General features: G+C 38.0%; 2 protein-coding genes across 2 annotated transcripts; both read right to left on the bottom strand.

The window, feature by feature from the left end:
• Nucleotides 1–8,875: 8,875 nt before the first annotated feature.
• On the bottom strand, nt 8,876–10,217 carry LOC129797877 (uncharacterized). Its single transcript, XM_055840746.1, has 2 exons — nt 9,913–10,217; nt 8,876–9,828 (listed from the first exon to the last, which is right to left on the bottom strand). The coding sequence occupies exons 1-2, from the start codon at nt 10,055–10,057 to the stop codon at nt 8,945–8,947; spliced, it is 1,029 nt and encodes a 342-aa protein (XP_055696721.1). The 5' UTR covers nt 10,058–10,217; the 3' UTR covers nt 8,876–8,944.
• Nucleotides 10,218–10,324: 107 nt separating this feature from the next.
• On the bottom strand, nt 10,325–14,309 carry LOC129797876 (L-lactate dehydrogenase). The gene is made up of 4 exons (XM_055840745.1): nt 14,110–14,309; nt 13,713–13,963; nt 12,967–13,556; nt 10,325–10,888 (listed from the first exon to the last, which is right to left on the bottom strand). Exons 1-4 carry the CDS (start codon nt 14,154–14,156, stop codon nt 10,724–10,726), a joined length of 1,053 nt encoding a protein of 350 aa, XP_055696720.1. The 5' UTR covers nt 14,157–14,309; the 3' UTR covers nt 10,325–10,723.
• Nucleotides 14,310–17,253: the final 2,944 nt, after the last annotated feature.

Here is a 17,253-nt window from a genome sequence, read left to right as displayed (position 1 = left end):
CCAGCAATACACGTATAAAGTAGATGAGTGTGTTCAGAGGCAAACTGGGCAGATTAATACCATTGGACGTGGTGTAACCCTGTACAATGAGAATTGTGGCAAGTTGATTAATGTATCAAATGATACCCGAGATTCTGTGGCCAGTGCGACAAAAAAAATACAGGATCATGTAGGAGAGATTGAAAAAGCGATTGTGAATATCTCTGGAGGGCCTGAAATTCGAGATTGTGCCAAACCTTCTTATGCTGATGTTTTACGGACAGTAGGGAAATCCAAACCGGTGTGTATTATTCGTCCGAAAAATGATGGTCAACAGGAGGAGTCCACAAGGAGTGAAATCAAATCAGTTGTGGATCCAACTAAGATTAGTGTGTCTGGACTGCGTGGTGCAGGCGGTGGTGGTGTTGCTGTGGTGTGTGACGATGCGGACGCACTAGACAAGGTCAAGGAAATTGTAAAGAGGGATTTGAGTGAGCGATATGATGTATCTGCTGCAAAAGTTATGCTGCCAAGGCTTAAACTAACGGGACTCTCCGAAGAATGGGAGCCTGGAAAACTCTTGAATCACTTAGCGATCCAGAATGACCTCTCTTTTGTCCCGGATGATTTGAGAGTGGTAACTTCACGCGCTTTAAGAGGTGGAAGGTACTTCGAGGTTGTGCTTGAGGTTCCTCCCTTAATCTACAAGGACCTGCTTGCTCGTGGAAGAGTGAAGCTTGGATGGGACGTCTGCAGAGTGTTGGATGGTATCGATGTCAGAAGGTGCACCACTTGCTGTGGCTATTCCCACCTGAAGGCGAAATGTCCGGAGGAAAGGAAGATTTGTCTTAGGTGTGCTGGAAACCATGAGCTGAAATTTTGCAAAACTAACCGTATCTGCTGTGTGAATTGTAAAAGAGCATCTGAGAGGGAGGGACGCAGGATTCCTCTGGACCATTATGCTAGCGACAAGCAATGCCCAATCTACTTGAGGTTCCTTAGAAGGATGAGAGACAGGATTGGATTTGTTTAAATCATGAATATGAATAACTTATCCTTTATAGTACAAAATGTGCGCAGTATGAGGGCAAATTTTGATGCCCTCTTATCTCATGTTGCTTCCCTGTCCTCTCCCCCTCCTTCCATTTTATTCCTAACCGAAATCTGGATTAATGATTGGGAATTACCGCATTTTGTGGTCAATGACTACGAGCTTTATGCGAAGTGTAACATCAATTATAGGGCGGGAGGGGTTGCTGTTTATGTCAGAAATTCTATAAAAGTACTTGATTTCATTCAGCATAGTATGGTCTCAGCCGATTGTGCTTCTATTATTTGTGATATCTCTGGCACTAAGTTTTATTTTTTATGTCTTTATAGACTTCACTCATCTAGTGTTGCTCTTTTCCTCGCTGAACTGGAGACGATTTTGCTTTCGATGAGCCATTTTAATAGTGTCTATATTTTAGGTGATTTTAATATTGACTTTTTATCAAATACGCGTGAGAGGGATGATTGTGTTTTCCTCATTTCTTCGTACGGGTTTGATCCCTTGGTGATTGAACCAACTCGTATTGCTGGTACTTCTGTCTCATGCCTTGACAATGTATTTGTTAAACAATTGTCTCCCACAATTGATGACTCCTGTGCAGTTCTTGACTTGGGGATTTCTGATCACTGTTTGTTGCATTGTAAAGTCTCTGTCTCCGTTCATTGCAATTCTCATCCTACTCACCCTGTAATTAGGAGTATTAATTATTCGGACTTAAATGATCGATTACGCCTTGAGTTCTGGCAGGATGTGATTGACACTGAGGATCCATCTATGGGATTCTCCTTATTTGTTGATGGCCTTAAGAAACACATTGAATCCAGCACAGCTGTTCGTCGTGGTAAGGGATCTCCTAAACGCTTAAAGCCATGGATCTCAGAATCCCTCGTTAGACTGATTAATCAAAAGAATTATTTAAGTAAGCTGGCAAAAAGGCATCCAGATGATGAGCGTCTCAAGGAGCGGGTGAAACGCTTGCAATGTGTGGTCAGGTCTAGGATTAGGCAGGAGAAGTCTGACTACTATGCCAATCGTTTTCGCCGGGCAAGGGGGGACGCGAGGAAGCAGTGGTCAATCATAAACGATCTGTTAGGTAGAAGTGTAAATAAAAAGGGGTTAAGGGAGATTATTATTAATGGGAATCCTGTGACTGATGAACGGACCATAGCTGACCATATGAATGAATTTTTTATTAATGCTCCGCATAAAATTATTGAGGAAGTTTGCCGGCTTGATTCCCCACGGGATGTTGTAGTGGAGCCTGCTACTCCTACTATTGGGGCCCAGCCAAGTTTTTTCCTTAGACCTGTAAGTAGTCTTGAAGTGCTCCGTCTTATTAACGAGCTTCCTAATAAGAAGTCTGTGGGTTGTGATGGGATTTCCACTGTATGCCTCAAAAGGGTGGCCCTAAATGTTGTTGATATCCTTGCTATTTTGATCAACCGCTGCATAGATAGGGGTGTCTTTCCCCAGTGCCTCAAGATTGCTACTGTGGTTCCCGTTTTTAAAAAAGGTAATAGGACTGCAGGTGATAACTACCGCCCAATTTCTCTTATGCCGATTCTTTCCAAGTTGTTTGAAAGGGTACTTAGTGGTCGCCTGATGGACTTTCTGTCCATGACTGGTGCATTAAATAATATGCAGTTTGGGTTCAGAAGTGGGCTCAATACTGAGAGGGCGATGGAGGTTGTCCTCAATGAGATATATAATGGTGTTAACGCCAGTGAGAGGGTTTTAGCAGTATTTTTGGACATATCCAAGGCATTTGACACTGTCTCACACAGAATTCTGCTGCACAAACTTGAGTGTTTGGGTGTGAGGGGTCTCGCGTTAGAGCTGTTTACCTCTTACCTTGGAGGAAGAACACAGTCGGTGCGAGTGGGTGATTCCATTAGTGCCCCTGCTGAGGTGAGAGTTGGGGTGCCCCAGGGAACCGTTCTTGGCCCCCTCTTCTTTCTCATTTATATTAATGATCTCCTTGGTTTGAGCGTATCCGGCAAGATAGTAGCTTACGCGGATGATATTGCCTTGATTTGCAAGGGTAATTCATGGGACAGTGTCAATCTTAATGTTTCTCATGACCTTCAGCTGGTCAGAGCGTACATGGTGGATCACCTGATGGCCCTCAGTGTCAAGTCCAGGGCTATACGTTTTTTGCCACCTAGATCTGGCGGTTTAATTTCCGAAATTGTTTGTCATTCACCCTCTTGCACTGGCATTCAATGTTTGGACACATGTATTCCCGTCCCTTTTGTGTCCGGTTACACATATCTTGGGGTGCATATTGATGAAATGCTGTCCTGGAAGGCTCACACTGAGAACATGGCAAATTCACTTCTGCCGTTGATAAGTCGTACATATCGCATTGCCCGTCTTTGCCCGGTGAATGTGCTAAGGGCTATGTACTTCTCCTGCGTGGAGTCCAGGTTACTCTATGGGCTACCTTTTTGGGGGGGCACCTATGCAACTACTCTTGCACCCGTCATTCGAGCCCAGAGATTTGCTATCCGTTCTATCCTCCAGAAGCGCAGAAGTGATTCCTTGTGGCAAGCATTCTTGGACCTTAGGATATTCCCACTCAAATATTTATATGTTTTTAAGACTCTAAAGGTATTTTTTGGGCGTTGTGGATATTTTAGTGTGAGGGGAGGTCGTCAATCGCGCCTGGGCCCGCAGATGAACTTACCTCTTCCTAGGACTGAATTGTTTAGACGTAGTTTTCTCTATCAAGTACCCGCCCTCTTCAATGACCTTCCTAGAGAACTCAGATCCCATACTGCAGGCAATTTTTCCCTCTTTTATCTCCTGAGGAGACATCTGTGGCATTCCTATGCGTCCGAGCGCTGTTAGTATCCCGGTTGTTTGCCCCGTTGCTCCACACTCATGCATCCTGTCTGTAGGACGTCTTATAACCTCTTTAACTACCTGGGGTGTTTTCTATCACATGTTTTTTATTTTTATTTTTATTTTTTTTTTGGCCTGTTTCATGGTGGGTCGCCACTTTTATGGGGTTTTTTCTGGGCCTTCCGCCTCTTTTTTACCCACCAATGTACAGGGGCTAGCTTTTATGATGCAGGCCATAGTTGTCGTCATTATTTTACATTTTTACCCCATGGGACACCCTGCTGATAGGGCCTCTGACTAAGGGTGGCGGAGCGGCTCCTGGGTGCTTGGATCGTGGTGACGCAATTGCCATGGGTAATCTGTTTCCCTTAGATCCTACCTGCACGCTGCCTCTTTTTCTGGCTTAGACAATTCCTAATCCTCCTAATTATAACCCTTTCTTGTCCTTTCATTCCCATATATATGTATATATATTAGTTTCAGCAACACGTGCCTTCTTGGCCAAGCTGAGACTCACACCTCACCATGCTTGTTCCCGATTCCATACAACAACTGCCACTCACATTTTATGGTTTAAAAAATAATTGTATAATTGTTAACATATAACATGTACAAAATTTGGCATATACGATCAGTGATTCAGTGGTTTCTGCCGTTTACCTGATGAGATCGGTAGTGAAGTCGGTCGGCAGCCGCAATCAAGCATAGTGAGAGAATAAATTGAATTGAATTGAAAAATTGAATAATGGTACAATTTGGACAGGGCTTTTTTTCTTGATAAATTTAGTACTTCATTTTTATTTGTATATTTTTAATGCTTTAGTTTTTTAATTTGGTTCCATGTGCTTAAAAACAAATTTTGTACTGTATTTATGAAGAAAAAAGCCATGTCCAACTTGTACGGGCGAATTGTCCAACTTGTAACACTATGTCCAACTTGTATCACTTTACCCTACCGATAATTGAATATTTCTTTTCAGAAATAATATTTTTACTTGACCTTAAATTTGTTCCCGAGCTAGAAGTCAAACAGTAAGACATAACGACTTCCCGTCTTTGATGACCACCACCCCTAAGCCCCCTCCAACTCCAACCCCTCCGGAACCATGTTTCTTTGGTTTATTTCGGGAACGGCACTATAGATTTATTTTATTTTCAGATATGTTTTAGAGATAGCCTAGCCGAATATTACACCTCGCAAAAAAGCGAAAAAATCGTAATTTTTGAATTATTGAAAGTCAATGGTCAATCGTTTCGGAGAGTTTATTTTTGATTGATTTGCTTAAATTTAGATTTTTTGAAAAAGTATTAAAATTTCGAATCCCGCTATGTCAGGCTCAATCGGTAATGAATTTGTTAGGAAATCGATTTTGATTTAATTTTCTCGAATATATTTTTTATTTGAGCGTAGGCATGTTACAAATGTTAAGAACATTCTAACATGCACACTTCTTAACTAATTTTCTGGGTCGAAATTTATTTATGATTGTGAATTAATTTAATCGGTAAGAAATCGTTACCCAAGTAGCAAAATAGCTGCCTTATAGAACCAAGTATTAAACAAGTCTTTTAGTGCACTTTTAAAAGATTTAAAGTGAAAATTTTCTGTAGAAATTCCTATAGGAGCTCTTAAGATCCTTAAGAGTGCGCCACTTTACTTATAGTAATCTCAATGATGGGACCAAGAGCGTTATAAGCAAACAAAAAGATTTTTGGTTCTATAGTGCCGTACTTAAGGAATTCTATAAGACTATATTAAGAAAAAAATGTTTCTTGGGTATACACCTATAAATCATGCGTACTTAATATAGATTCTTCTACAAACTCACATAAAAAACTGTAGAGGAAACTATTTTAAGTGAATTTTGTAAATTCTCTTTTAAGATTTAAAAATTGTAAGTAGGCCCTGAAGAAGGTCCCAATCAAGGATCGAAACGTCAGACAATATAAAAACATTAGACCAATCATCTTGAAAATTTTTTTAGTTTTTTTCTTAATATTCTTCAGATGTTAGTGAAAACTGTGTTAAAAAATCATGAAATAATTTTAACTGCAGTACAAGAAAAAAAAGGGACAGATAATCCTAACCGGCTTATGTAGGTGAGATTCTTAACGTGAGCTAACTCGGAGTGCATGCAAATTCGATTTGATGCTGAAGTAGGGAGACGCCATTCAGTTATCTTGAATCAAATTCGTGAAATTATACAAGTTTTGTATTTGAACCAAAATGTCAAGGATTTGGATGAACTGACAGAAAAGTGTTATATGGGTGAAATGTAGACCAGAATGTTCTCTATAATTTTGCCGTACAACTTGAACTCATCGATTACTCAGACAACTTGAACTCATCGATTACTCAGAAGCCAAGATAAGCGAGGTTTTTTGTTTCTTAACTCATTTTTTCATCCAGAGTGCCCCAAGTTTTCATTTGTTGAACTTCAACTAAATCAAAGAATTGTTGTATTTTGCGGGACTTTCCATTTAAACCCCTATTTTAAGTGTCTTGGTGGAGTAGAGGCAGTCAAATTGGCATCTGAGTGATTTCAAAGCGTTATTATGGGAAAAATCAATTTTTTCACACTTAAACGGCAAAATCGGAGTGATAGCGTAGTCTGAGCGGAAAATGATGTATGGACGAAATGTAGAGACAAATGTGCTCTACAATTATGTTGAAGTAATCATCAAAATCGGTTCAGCGACAGTCGAGATAATTGAGGTTATGTGATATTGAAATTGGTTTTTCGACTGTGGCGCCCCTGGTGTTGGTCCCACGAAGTTCAAATATGCTAGAAAGTTGTAGCATTTGGTGAGATCTTTCGTTTAAGCCCTCATTCATCAAAATCGGTCACATAGAACCGGAGATATGATTTTTTGAATTTCGTGAACTTTGACCCCTCATATCTCCGGTTCTATTGAAACCACAGCGCGCATACGCACCATTTTGGAAACGTCCTAGACTGGACTACAACATACTAAAATTTCATTAACTTGCACAATGCCGTTTTTGAGAAAAGTGACTTTGAATTTCGATGAATTTTGACGCTATCACAGCGCCACCTGTGGTGACTTTTTGAACTTCCATCTGAAAGTGCTCATCGAGACGAAACCAAAAAGGTAAAATTTAGGTCGCTATGTTAATTAGAACCGGAGATAGAGGCCGGTCAATGTTCGAACTTTGACCCCTTATAGCTCGGGTCAGGGGTTATGGATCGACTTAAGGTTTTTTTTGTTTGATAGGTATAATCAACGGCTACAACATACTAAATTTTCAGCCCGATGCACAATGGAATTTTTGAGTTATTTAACTTTTAAGATTTAAAAATTTTCTTTTTAATAATAGCGCCCCTAGCGGTGGTTTTATGAACTTGCGATGTTAGAAGGGGAAGTGGCATTTCATGAGAGCTTTCCAAAAAGCCCTCACTTTTTAAATTCTGATAATTAGAACCGGAGTTATGGCCATTTTAAGAATTTTTTTTTGGACCCTTATAGCTCGGATCAGGGGGGTCGGGGGACCTTAAGTTTGGTATTGATGGAAAGCCCTAAGGCCCAGCTATAACATTCTAAAATTTGAGCCCAATCGATGCCATAGGGGCGGAGCCATTAAGAAAACAAAAAAAGGGGGGTCTTCAAAATGGCGGAAGGAGGGGTGGGGGGTGGGGGGTCAATGCACCAAGTTGCAATTTTCATACGATATATAACCTTTGCCGAAAACCGCAAGTCGATATCTCTTTTAGTTTAGGAGCTATTAAGCTCCAAAGAGCGGCCGGACGGACGGACGGACGGACGGACGGGAACGGTTTTTAGCCATCCATATATTCGTGATCAGGAAGTGTCAAAACACATTCTGGCAAAGTTTGGGCTCCAAAGAGCTCCAAAGAGCGGCCGGCCGGCCGGCCGGGAACGTAAATTAGCCACACCCGGCCGGAACAAATGTTATACAATATTAGATAAATATTATATACGTATAGGGAGAGTAGGCCTACTATAGTCGGGATAGTAGGGCGATTTTAGGCCTACTCTCCATATAAAACACTCTGTCGTTTTACTAGTGGAAGAGACTTTTTGGCAGCATTAGTATTAGTGAGACTGCCATGTCCGTGTGAATCACAAATATTATATTTTTGCACCTGATGAGACAATTTTCGTACATGAAATGTATATCTCAAGCGTCCTTAACTACTTTAATAACTATTTTCGTAAAATTCTTTGCAAAAGAATGAAAAATTTGCACATTTATTGCTACCTGTGGAATATATCAAAGACACTGTAGAACGAATGGTACTTATCTCGGACAATTTCAAGAAACGAATATCTTATATTTATATATGACACATATAATACAAATCGGACTCAGATTTTTGTCAGACTAGTATCATATAAACATGTTATAACTCCGATTTTGTTCCGGCCGGGCATATATATTCGTGATCAGGAAGTGCTGAAACACATTCTGGCAAAGTTTGGGGCCAATCGGAGGACATGAGATTTTGTTAGGATTATAGTAGGTGAGATTGTTAAGAATCTCACCTAAATATTAATTATAGCGATAAATACAGAGCGTTGATTTTTTTTAATTCCAGATATATATAAAACAGAGGATTATGGTCAATTTTAATCCTTTTTTGCCAGTTATAAGTCTTTTATAAATCAATTTAAATAGCAATCATATATTCTAGCAAACACTTTTTTGCGGAACGGAGAGGGTAGTTTGGAAAATTATGAGTCCGATCTTAGAACATGAAAGTTTTTGAAAATTATAGTTTGGGAGATTAAAAAAAATATATATATTACTTGTGACTTTCATAACACAGCTCCATTTTATCTTTTCACTATCTTTTTGAAATTTTACGTGTGTTGCTAAAATGCATCTGCATGAAATCTTATCACCCTAAATCGACTATTAAACTATTAAACTCTTCAAGTCATGAAAATATTACAAAACATCGTTGTTACCTGAACGACCCTTGATATCAAATTAAACAATTAATAAAAACAGCTGAGTGAAAATGCCACATCTTTATTTCTCAGTGAAGTGCACAAAATTATTTCTATAGCGGAAGAACATTTGATTTAGGGTTTGAGACCAGCATTGCCAAGACCATAGGGAGAATGATCGGCAGTGTGACAGTAGTAAGTTCCTTCAGAGGAGTGTGGTGTTTCAAGTTCCAGAGCAAGGACGTTTCTGTATTCGCACTTGGCCTTCTTGAAGGTTTGCCAATCTTGGCATTTGACGAAGAGGACGCTGTTGGGTTTGCAGAGAGCCTCCACGAGCAATTCAACGGACAAATAGTGGGAGCACACATTGGTTTTGCAGCATGGCTGAAGACGTACTTTGCCGTTGGGGAAGAGTGTGACGTGAGCATCGACCTCAACACCGTAGTGGCCGGTATTGGTGTGCAAAGACACCACTTTCTTAGCAACATCTTTGGTGACGTAGTTGACGCCGTCACAGCTGGGAGCTGGATCCAGAGCAAGGAGATAGTGTGGTAAGAGATCGCACTCCTCATTGAGCAATACAGCACCACGAGCAGCAACTTGGGCACCGAAAGAGAAACCGACCAGGTAGCAATCCTGAGGGAGCACGTAACTTCCGTCTATAACGTAGTGCAAGACCTTTTTCACGGTATGGGCTGCATGATCGAAGTTAGCATGAAGGGTGCTGTAGAGCTGTTCAACGTTTGAAGCGAAATCAACAACAACGAGATTACAATCCTGGTAAGCTTGACGAAGCTTCCAGAGTTCAGAAAGGACAGAGTATCCTTCAGCTGGAGGGAATGCTGACACGAACACCATAGTCTTTTTGCCCTTGTGGAAATCTTCGTTAGCGCAGAGGTCACAGAGGTCGGCAAGATGATAAGTGTGTACGGCGTCCTTTCCAAACAGATAGAGTTTGACATCACGTACAGCAGCTCCTGGATAGTAATTCAGAACAGTGGTGTCCACGTTGGCCTCGCCTTAAAAGATTAAAAAAATATGGCTGGTTTAAATTCACCTTCAGACAATTTGAAATGAAATGAAGGTTTTAAAGGACAACTTACAGACTCTTTCCCATCCGTCCTGCAGACAACGCAGCAGTTCCTCATTGTTGAACTTCTGAACTGAATCGGGACATTCAAAGACAACTCCACTGGCGAGAGTTAAGTAAGTGGCAACTGCCACAAAGGCGATTCTAAAACGGAACATTACTGCTTAACGTTTCTTACCTTAATTAAAAATTCAGCAATAATTCACATATTTATACATGAATTTGAACCTGAAGTAAACGTGATGCATATGGCACTTATCAGGTGCACGATCACAAGATCACGCAGAAATTAGAATCACAAACCATTGTTACTAATTCGTTGTTACCAATTAAAACGTATTCCTCTTCTATGCCCACCTCATCGTCAACGTTTGCAATTTCGCTAACATTGGGAAGGTGAAACGTTGAGTAAAATGGTAAACGCCTCAATGTATAGAAATATTTATTTTTGTATTTTTATCCGTTTGGACAAGAGAGACACAACTAACGGTAAATTTTACATAACATTTAATAAATATATATTATATATGAAGTGTGCAAATTTAATACATTCACAATAGTGATCAAACATTCCATTTTAGAACCACTTAATACATATTTATCTCCAACGTCACATAAACTATTATATTGCTCTCAAATGGCTAACCAGAGGTAGATTGTATTTTGAAATTTCATATTCGATATTATACGCAACATTATTGCAGAAAATGCCACTATAGGATTGGAAAAATGCAAATGATACAAGATAGAAGTCAATGATACATTTCAGTTCAGTTATGTTCAATGTACTTAGATTGGAGAAAATGTGAAAATTCCAGCATTTATCAGTATTTAAGACCGCATTGGATTTCGTTCATTAGTTCGGCGGACTTTTGAAGTTGCTTTGTCTCGTCTTCTGTTAGAATTTGACGAACAATGTGACTGACTCCAGTCGCACCGAGAACACACGGCAGAGACAGAAAGACCTCCTTATCTATTCCATGTTCTCCCTGGAAAAGAAATTGAGAGATTTCATTTAGTCATTCGGAGTGAGAGAGATTTAATTTGCAAAGACCTCATTCGAGGGGACAGTCATCGCAGGAAAATATAGTTATATTTTTTTTATAAACAGATTTTGCTTAAAATGCATTTAATGTTCTGGAGAAACCAAATCCTCCTATAAAAATATATGGCACTATAAATATATTTTGATGTTGAATTGGAAGGAGCATATTACGATTTAAATAAATTTAGGGAAATGAGTTGGAACAATTGATTTTTTATTTAAATGAACAGATGGCTAATAAAACAATAAATTGTGGAAAAAAATCATGAAGAAACCTTATTATGATGTAAAAATTGGATAAACTTACTATCTGTATCTACAAAAATCATAATATCGCGAAACTTTCAGTTATGTTTAAATTACAGTATACGATATAACTCCTCGATTTTTTAATAATTACTTATCTGAATTATTAAAAGAATTAAACGATCAAAGAAAATATCCATAGAATTCCTAGATAGCTCAAGAACAAATAAAATAGAGCACTGAATAAATTTATACAAAAATTCTTACTCTGGTTATCAATACGATTAATTTTTTTAGTATTAGGTAATCAAAATTGTAAGTGAAAAAATTTATGAAATAATACAACTCTTCAGAACACATACCTTCTTGCAACCATTGCTAAAGTTTTTGCTTAAACTGAAAGGATCAATTTTCGAAAATGCTACCGTAGATGCGGATGAATTTGTCTTCCGTGAGTGACTTTGCCCCATACTGTTCATAAACTCTTCTTTAATACTTATTATTATTAATCGTGTCGAGTAGCCTCGTGGTGGAAGGATTAGTCAGTCCCCGGGGACTGTCCAGGAGCACCGATTTAATTCTGAAAAGTTCTAAATACACGTGGAAGTTCCTTGCCATGCTCCTTTAATACTAATGTTTAAGAATGGTCCTCTCCGATTAAACATGGTAGATTGGATCGGTAAAGTCACATTAGGGGGAAGAGTCATTCATGGAGGACATAATTGCCCGCATCTATGGTATGTCCAATATTTTTAAATTCTCATTCTCTATTTCAGAGGTGTGCAAGAACCGTTTGAAAAGTGAAAAAAAAACGTCAAAAGAAACTTGTACGTCAATGGTCAAAACGCTACCTGAACAAACTTATATTGACGTTTATTCGGTTTCAACGATTCTTGCACACCTCTGCTCTATTTCTATGAAGAATTAACATGCCATAGCTGGTTTTGAGACCTTTCAAACGATATGTCACATTCTCATCTTGCCCTGTCTTGACCAAAGTTACAAACTGTTGTAACTTGGACAGACTCTTCCTTTTAACATCTTTATTAACCGATTTTGATTATTTTTTCTTGTGTTGGGTTTCTTCATTTAAACTGCGTAGCTTTAAACCAAACAGTGAGAGGCTTATAGATAAGCTTGTAAGTGCTTTCTTAGATAAAATCAGTTTGCTCAACGATAAAAGTTAATCCAAGCTCATTAATTGGGTTTCTTCAATATCTGGAAGAATGAGGTGTCTATTCACCTATCATCCAAAAGAAATTTATATACATATGCCCTAATCAGACTTACGGCTTAAGTCGAGAGATGACTTGGTGGAAAACTGATAGGAATGTAGTTTATTAGTTTAATCATTATTTTGATTATAATTACGTTAAGCCGTTTCTCGGCTTAAGTCGTACGTGTGTCTAGCACATTTATATTCCTTCATTTATATTACATTATTTTATAAGTTTCCTAATGGTATTATATTCACTAAGCTTGTAAAAAGTATGACATGCTCAAGTAAATTAATCTTAGAGGCATGCGGAGCTGCTCGAGCAAAGAATTAAAATCTTTTCTTTATGTAGTTTGTTTTATAAAGTGCTCTACAGTAGTAATGAATAGCTATTTTACGTTCGATATCATATCAAAATTGTTCTTGAAATGAAACCCCAAAGTAAATTAAAATGTCAGGAATTAATTGGTCAAAAAGTCTTGTTAAACATGACGAGGTAATTTTGCTATGACACGCGTGTATGCAATGAGTGCCCTTTGAAATTCAATAGAATTCCTTACCGTGACCAAAGTCGAAACGGCATGAACGTTGTGGGTGTTGCGAAGAAATGCCGATGCCAGTGATGCGACAGACAGTCCAATTGCCCATGAAGTGTACCCCTTCAATTGAATCACCTCGTAGGCGCTCTCAACGACTTTCTTGTGTAGCTCAATCCAATTCTCGTTATCATTGGGTAATCCGACGCTGGGATTAATTTCGCGAAGACGAACACCAGCAATGTTGACTCCTGACCACACGGGCACTGAAGAGTCACCGTGCTCACCTATAATCCAGCCGTGACACGATGTCGGGGCTACACCCAGTCTCTGGGACATCAGAAAGCGGAATCGTGAGGAGTCCAAATTGGTGCCAGAGCCGATGACACGGTTCTTCGGGAGACCACTCAGTTTCCATGCCACGTACGTCAAGATATCCACGGGATTGGATACAATCAGGAGGACGGTGTTGGGACTGTATTCAACCAATTTTGGTATGATACCTTTGAAGATGTCTGTGTTCCTCTGTACCAAATCCAGTCGACTTTCACCTATTCGCTGACGTACACCCGCCGTCACGACGCACAATCGTGATCCCGCCGTAATGGAATAATCTATTTGAATTCAGTTATCGAAGAGAAAGACACACAGTAAATAATTGGCATATGCATTGACTCTGGCTTTCTCTGTCCCCTGCAAATTCTCTCTTCCCTTTTTGCCCAAAACACAAACAGCATTACACATGGCTTTTCCCACAAAATTCTCATTACCTGTACTCGCGTCTATGCGGGCATTTTTCATGAATGCCGTACCATGTTGCAAATCCAACATTTCTCCACGCAATTTATCTTCCATTACATCCACGAGGACAACCTCACTGGAGACACTTTGCGTAAGTATACTGAAGGCGCAGGCCATTCCCACCTGACCGATTCCCACTATAGTCACCTTGTTGCCGGAACTATTTAGTGGCTCCGCGACTTCGGTCATTAATTGGTCTTTCACAGACATGATGACAGTGCTAGAGAAAAAGCACAAAAAAAGGTGTTGAAATTCATTTACAATCCAACCGCACTATTTTTCTCACCATCAATACACTAACTCTACTTTTTTTTTTTAACAAAACAACTAATGCTATATACAACAGTAGCGGTATTATTCATTTACCCAAAATTCATCCTCTTCCAATTTGGAGCAGAGCATTGAAAAAACATAGAAAGGAAAGTGAAAGGATTGCAACAATGATAAAGTTTATTTATTTAGAAGGTAATATTATTGAAGGTTTTGCATCAATTGCAGATTTAACAGAAATTTTCATAATTTTCATTCAATGAATTTAGGGACTAAATCTTAAATTATATCATTATAAGGGTCTCAAATAAGAGTTTAAGGGATAAGGTATTGGATTTGTGACACGGGTGTTCTGTTTTCCACGGTCCTGTGTACAAATGACTTTTCGGAAGGATAGAACCTTGTACCTTTAATACTAAAAAAATTAAAATCGTATTGTTTTTCAGTAAAATCACATTGCGAAAATAACTCATGGGAATAGTATAAGCCGCAGTAGTTCAGCTACATATGCTACGATCGAACTCAAAGAAACAAAAACATATCTTCACCTAAATCACCTCTCTCATATAATGACCTCTACGCGTGAGAAATTTACGTCAAAATTTAGCATTTCGAAATAAATCGCTTCTGATTCACTGGCGATTCCCGAGTGATTTATTTTAAAATTTTAAATTTAGACATAATTTCTCCAAATGGACATACATGGACCACATGAGAACTTTTGGTTTTAGGTGATCGATCCATTGGTATTTTTGGTTTTGGAGTTTGTACAATTTTTTACAACATTTTGGAATTTCGAATTTTCGAGAAAAATACGTAGCATTGTGTACCCGTTTCCCAGTTATATGTTATCGACTTGGAAACCAAATTTTTGGTCTTTGGCGACTTTATGAACATGTTTTTTCGATATATGGTTAAATTCAATTTTATAAAAATATATAAAAAGTCACCGAAAAGATCATTTTCATGAAGACTTTATAATTGATTTGAGTAGGTACATGTTGATCAAAAAGAAGTGAAGACCTTTAACCCTTTCAGGATGGAGAGGGTCAAAAATTGAGGGTTAGAAAAAATAGTTTTTTCTGACTTTTTATAGAAAATCAAGACTTTAGATGGCCTTAGGAAAAATTTTATTTTTGGGTCGCCAGTGACCCAATAGTCCTTAAAGGATTAAGGACGAATGGGACACCGGTGTCCCAATAACGAATACATTTTTTGACTATAGGAAGTTATTATGTCCTCTAAATATTTAGAAAAAATGGTTTTTATTTTAGGGACACCGGTGTTCCTTAAAGGGTTAAAAACAATTAAATTAAAATTGATACTTGACCTTAATAAAAAATTAAAAGAAATGCCTTAATTATGTATAGATAAGTGTATTATGTTTCCTTTAAGTTTAAACCGTACAGACGCATAAGGACCGTTATGGCTCTTTCATTACAATAAATTCGAGAACCAATTAAAAGTTACTACAATGATGTCTCTTATGAAATTCTTGCATATTTTCTTTAAATCTCAAAACTTATTTATAGTAAACTAAAAAGTCTAAGTATAGCCTATCAAATTAAATTGATTTTTGAATTTTGCAAAAAAATCATAATTTTCAAACTATATGAAATTTTCAAGCCTGATCTCCATTCCTTCTGCGAGCCTATTGATAAATTGCGGCAACTTTAAGTGAGATATTTATTTTGGAATCTCTGAAAGGCACCACAAGACTGGTAAAATATTTTCAATTGTTTTGACTTACTATAACTCACAGTACCAACAGAAAAACAAGAATGCTTCGAACAAGCAAACACTTTCCAATTCTCTCCTTTCAAATCAATTTTGGAGTGCCGTTGAATTTGAGTTTAGCAATAGGTTCAATTTAATTAAATAGTGTGTCTAAAAAACATGCTGAGATTCAGCAAATACAAAGTATCTAATTCATAAATTTCAAGTTCACATGCCACAATTCCATTTCAAGATATAAGGCTCGTTAGAGTCTGAAAAGTGCCTCATTGTATTCGTTTTTTTTATGTAAATAGTGATGTAATTGTGTAAATGATGTCTATTATATCGCCCATGTTCATTTAAATTTGCATATCGGTAGATCTGAATAATTTCGTCACTATAATTTCACTGTGGAATGTAAAATTAGAATTATGACTGAGTTAACATATAGCATACACATGTGAGAGAGAATTGAGTGACCTTCAGCGGCTTCACTTTCTATGAAAGTCAAGTACATCAGAAATGTTAAGAATGGGAACAGATGGAGGAGAATTCTAAAGCAAAGAGTCAGGGCATTTGCTTCTGTTTGCACTGGGGGGATATTGTGTGAGAATGAACAAAGAAAATACCAAAGTGTCAGCATCAATGAGATGCCAATAGGGCCAAATATCACTGAAACTATTTCACCAGATTCACATGCCACAATGGGGTGTACCATATGGTCTAATTAGTTGAAAACTAAAATCAAATAGTGGAAATACCTTTTGCTCTATTCACGCAGTGTTCAATATAAGAAATGTAGAACCACTTTGGGAAGAATGGATGAGAAATTTCACTAAATGCAGCTCCTGGAGCGTTTAAAATGTTTGAGTACCGGCGACTCACTGCCAAGAGATACACTTATACCGGCAAACTTAAAGGTGAAATCAATGTCAAGACTGACAAAGTGAATTACAACAGAAAAAAGCACTATTGCGCAAGTCTTCACTCCCTCAAGAAAGTCCACACTTCGCAATCGTCACTCACCAACTCTATCGCGAAATTCCCTCTCGCATCAACTTTACGCGGCAAATTGGACAAGAACCGATGGTGGAGTGTTTATACTACATGGAACGTTTGATTCTTATGTTGATCTCCTTGAACTATTTAAATTAGTTATTAAAAATGCTATTCTATCAAAGTAATATATTTTTTAAAACTTTAATTGCATCAATAAAACCGTGATTAAATATGTAATAATTACTTTTCAATTGCATCAAATAAATAATGATAAGATTGACATTGCATCTGAAGATTGATTTTCTTCATAATGTAGATTTATATTAGATTTTTTTAAATAGATAAATATCTAAACTAAGAAACTATCGGTAGCTTAGCTTTGCGTGATGCTTGAAACCGTAAGTAATGTAAATAAAAAATTTCTCAGTAAGTACACAGAAAATAATATTTCGTAAAATTGTTTGTAAATGTTTATGAATTTCTATTGGGGACTTACGAAATGCTAGTAAGTTGTATAAAAAAGTT

This window comes from Phlebotomus papatasi, chromosome 1, assembly GCF_024763615.1.
Source record: "Phlebotomus papatasi isolate M1 chromosome 1, Ppap_2.1, whole genome shotgun sequence".
In the NCBI taxonomy this organism is placed as follows: domain Eukaryota; kingdom Metazoa; phylum Arthropoda; class Insecta; order Diptera; family Psychodidae; genus Phlebotomus; species Phlebotomus papatasi.
This window is presented reverse-complemented; position numbering and strand designations above follow the sequence as displayed.